Source organism: Sprattus sprattus, assembly GCF_963457725.1.
Source record: "Sprattus sprattus genome assembly, chromosome: 1".
NCBI lineage: Eukaryota > Metazoa > Chordata > Actinopteri > Clupeiformes > Clupeidae > Sprattus > Sprattus sprattus.
The window spans coordinates 37,858,168-37,862,306 of record NC_137920.1 but is presented as its reverse complement, the minus strand read 5'-3'; the positions used below and the strand labels follow the sequence as shown (position 1 = coordinate 37,862,306).

The window sequence follows — 4,139 nt, the reverse complement described above, 5'->3', positions numbered from 1 at the left end:
CCCCAGGTAGCTGTCTAGACATGTGGCGGTCAGGTGCAGAGGACCTCCAAACTGGTTAAAAGCCAAACTGTTGAGGGCATGACTTTTTTTGGTACAGATCTTGTAAATGGTCTCAATGCACAGACCTACACAGAAGGCGAGGTCCATGAGGGCTTGGCTGGTGGTGAAGATCTCAGAGGTGGAGCAGATGCCAGCCTTACCCACCAGGGCTCGGAGGACGAGAGCATTGGCTGGCACGCCCAGAGGGATGACCAGGAGGAAAGATGGGAAGAAGTATGACGTAAGGACGCTTGATCCACTGCTGGAGTTGGTCTCGTTGGAGCTGATGTTCATTTTATTTGTTGTTTCTTGTTTTTCTGTAAAGAGAACAACCTGAGGCGGAAAAATCACACCACACTTTCATTGTCAACACCATCATCAATACTATTACTACAGTCGCCACTAAATAAATGTTTGTTCCACGATAATGATACCTTTAATTTATCTTTGAGATTGAAATCTTTATGTCAACCAAGTCTCAGCAGCTGGAGTCAAGGATCACATATCACGCTAATCTACACAGATGTTCTGAGCCATTATACGTACACAAGCATTCAAATCATGCAGAGTCCAGTGGATGGTCATTCAAAGCAGGTGAGAGATGGTCTCATCACAGCTGAATGGATAGCTTTCTGACCAAACCATTTTTTACATACTGTATCTATGTAGTGATTTAATTTATTCTAATTACACTTTGGCAAAGATCTAAAATGGTACATATACTAACTGGTTGTGCAAGAAAATGGTGATTTAAAGTTGTAAAATTGCAAAACCTTTCATGTGATGTAACAATTCATATGCATCATAGACATGTGAGCATGTATGTACACGTAAGCAAATCAATACATACATGTATATATTACTGTGAATGTGTGTGTAATTCCGAGCACTATATATGTATAGACTGAAAGAATGTACACACGCACCATGTTGGCCTATGTTCTATATAGGTCAACAATGATGGTATTTAAATTATTGAAATGTATTGCATACACTAGAATACATAGAAATATGAAATTCCAACCTGTGAAATATGAAATATTCCACCAAAGATCTACTTATCGTTTCCTATATCTACTGGGTGGATACATTGAGTAATAATACTAATAATAATACATATAAATATAACAATATGCCCTCAAATGTAAAACTTACCACAATGGTCTCAGATGAATAGGATTGTCCAGTAGAAGAGTTGGCTGACACAACTTCGACTGATTTAACCACACTCACTGACTCACCTGCAGAGTATGATCCAAGAACAGTCAGTTGTATGTTGGGGTGGATGGCCTGGATTTACATACACCGACAACCAAATGACAGCAGTGCTTAATGTAGGAGCAGAGATTAAGTTTCCTGGGTCAACATGCGTGCAGTAAGGTGACACAGGGGTCGCCATGTAGGAGCAGACAAAATAATAATAAGAAACCTAAACAAAATAACGAAAATGTAATTTCATTTGTGAGTTAATGGCTAGAGAGAGAGAGAGAGATGTATGTGATGACTGCTGTCTGGCTGCAGAAGTGCAACAGATTGGCAGTAGGAAAACACATCAGTCGGAAAGGGAATTCTTATAATTGATTGATTCGTTGCAATGTGCGTTAAGACAATAGCCAATTAGATAATTAGACTCCAAATGGGAGCGCTTTTGTTGTTTTGTCTTGTCTTGATTTAATGTTTTGTTACAACACCATGATGTTGTGCATGTTTCAGTGTTCGGGATCATGATTTGTATGCCTCTCCGGTTACAGATCTGTGAAATGATGCTTAAGAAAACATGCTGCGCAACTGATGCGTCATGTAAATAAATGCTAGATGGGGGCAATGCAAATAATCATTACATAACAGCTAGCCATCATGTTAAGCAATCCATATGTTAATTGGGGTGCTTGCAATTACTGAAATCAGGATTACGCAGGTAAGTCTGCATGTGTAAGAGGTTACAGAAGATTTGCTCATTTCTGCACCCGAGTGCCAACTTGCATCACCTGTTTACACAGTACCTGGATCTCCATGTTAGACAGTGTGTCTTCAGTAATCTTCATCTTTATCCACACCTTCCTCACTATATGGCCCCACCCTCCTACTCCCAGACAGTGTTTTGAGCGAGCCCCCATCCCCCCCCCTGATTCGCCTCCTATTAAGTTATATGAGCCAATCAAGGCCCAGCAAAGTATGGACGCCATGTTATGGTTCCAGATAAACAGCACTGATTGGCTGGGGTCTTCAGTTGTGTTCACTGCTATTCCCTCTGAGCTGCTTTTATATGGAGAGGCCCCAGGTGGGGGAGCGCTATATTGAGGACGGGGCCCATTTTGGATGCATACTCAGAGGGCCACGCACACTATTCATCTGTCTGAAGAAGTTCCCTCGCAGAGGAGAGCAGAGACTGTTTTCAGCATTTGTGGCAAGTACAACTTATTCTTATGGAAATTATCAACTTAAATAGATATTAAGCTAAGAAGTGCTAAATATATTTCTTGCTTATATATTTCATTATCACCAAAACAGTATGATTGAAAATAGGTTATGAGTTAAAGGATTAAGAACCAAATTAAATTATTTGTGAAATATGGTCTGTAAGAAGTTTGAAGAAATTTTGTGTACGAAACCTTTAAATACATTTTCTTAGTTTTCTTCAACCAACTTTCGATCAAATTTTTATTTTATAAACAGACAACTCTCCAGGAGATACAAAGAAACTAATTTCTTCCTTGCTAAAGTAACAATCTGCTTCTTCAAACAATCCTCAATGGCTTCATGTCATTTGATGTGTTTTCATGTGGTTGTGTGATTTGATGTGTTTTCATGTGGTTGTGTGATTTGATGTGTTTTCATGTGGTTGTGTGATTTTATGTGTTTTCATGTGGTGGTGTGATTGTCCTTCATCTGCAGAACACCATCGCCTTCCTCACCTCTTCTCCTCAAGATGAGTAACCTCACACTCCTGAATGCAACAAGCCCAGGGTCGTCATCCGGCCGCCCGCCCTGGTACCAGTATGACGTGTGTGCTGTGGCGCCGTACGGCTTCATCTTCTACTTTGGCGTAAAGGTGTTCAACCTGGCAGTGGGCTTCCCCACCAACTTGCTGGTGATATGGAAGGTGGCCACGAGCAAGAGTGAAGGCTCTACCTCCGACATATTCATCTTCAACCTGGCCATCCTGGACGCCTATTTCTGCCTCATGACGCCCATCGACTTTGTCAACCGGCTGATCCTGGACAACAAGCAAATCTGGTACTACCAGCTCTTCTACTACGGAGTCAAGGACACGGCGCCGCTCTTCCTCACCTGCATCTGCCTGGACCGCTACGTTGCCGTGGTGCACCCCATCCTCTTCACGGGCATCCGTGACAACCGCATCCGGACGGCCGTAACGGTGCTGGTGTGGGGGCTCATCCTGGCCTACGCGCTCACCAAGTCCATTCTGGGCGTGCGAAGCACCACCGAGATCTTCAGCGGGTTGATCCTCTTCGCCTTTGCCCTCATGGTCTTCTGCAACCTGTCCATCATCTGGGTGCTGCGCAAGTCTGTGGCCGGCAAGGAGACCATGAACCCGGTGAAGAAGAGAGCCTTCAAGATGGTGCTCATCGTGATGGGCATCATTGTGGGCAACTACCTGCCCCCGGTGGCAACGATGCCCTTTGTGGCCTACTACAGTTTTGTGGCGTTCCGCTGCCACATCAGCATCTCGGTGTTCTCCATCATGGACCTGAGCTGCAGCATCGAGCCGCTGCTCTACCTCAGCAAGATGGAGAAGCTGGCTTGCTGTGCCCGCTTCCAGAGCCCCCAGAAAAAGCCTGCTGAAGTGACTGTATAGAGGAAGCACACACTGAAAACAAGTCATTGATTCATCTGATGTACTGGTTTTAAAAACCCAGATAAATGTATTGGTTTCTATTAACTGCACGAATTATTAGTTATTTATTACAAACTTTACAATACCTATCTCTGTTACAGTTGTTGCTTTTTTAAGTGTACTATATCCTGTACTATTGCACAATTTGTCAGAAGCCCGGTGAAGATACTGATACTGGCACCTAAATATAACACAGACAAAAAGAGCAAAGCTGGCTTACCCTGTCTCCAGTGCTCGAGAT

General features: G+C 43.3%; 1 protein-coding gene across 1 annotated transcript; it reads left to right on the top strand.

The window, feature by feature from the left end:
- Window positions 1-2,968: 2,968 nt before the first annotated feature.
- LOC308369550 (G-protein coupled receptor 35) lies at window positions 2,969-3,859 on the top strand (the record flags this gene model as incomplete). The annotated part of the gene is made up of 1 exon (XM_080844034.1): window positions 2,969-3,859. One exon carries the CDS (start codon window positions 2,969-2,971, stop codon window positions 3,857-3,859), a length of 891 nt encoding a protein of 296 aa, XP_080700160.1.
- Window positions 3,860-4,139: the final 280 nt, after the last annotated feature.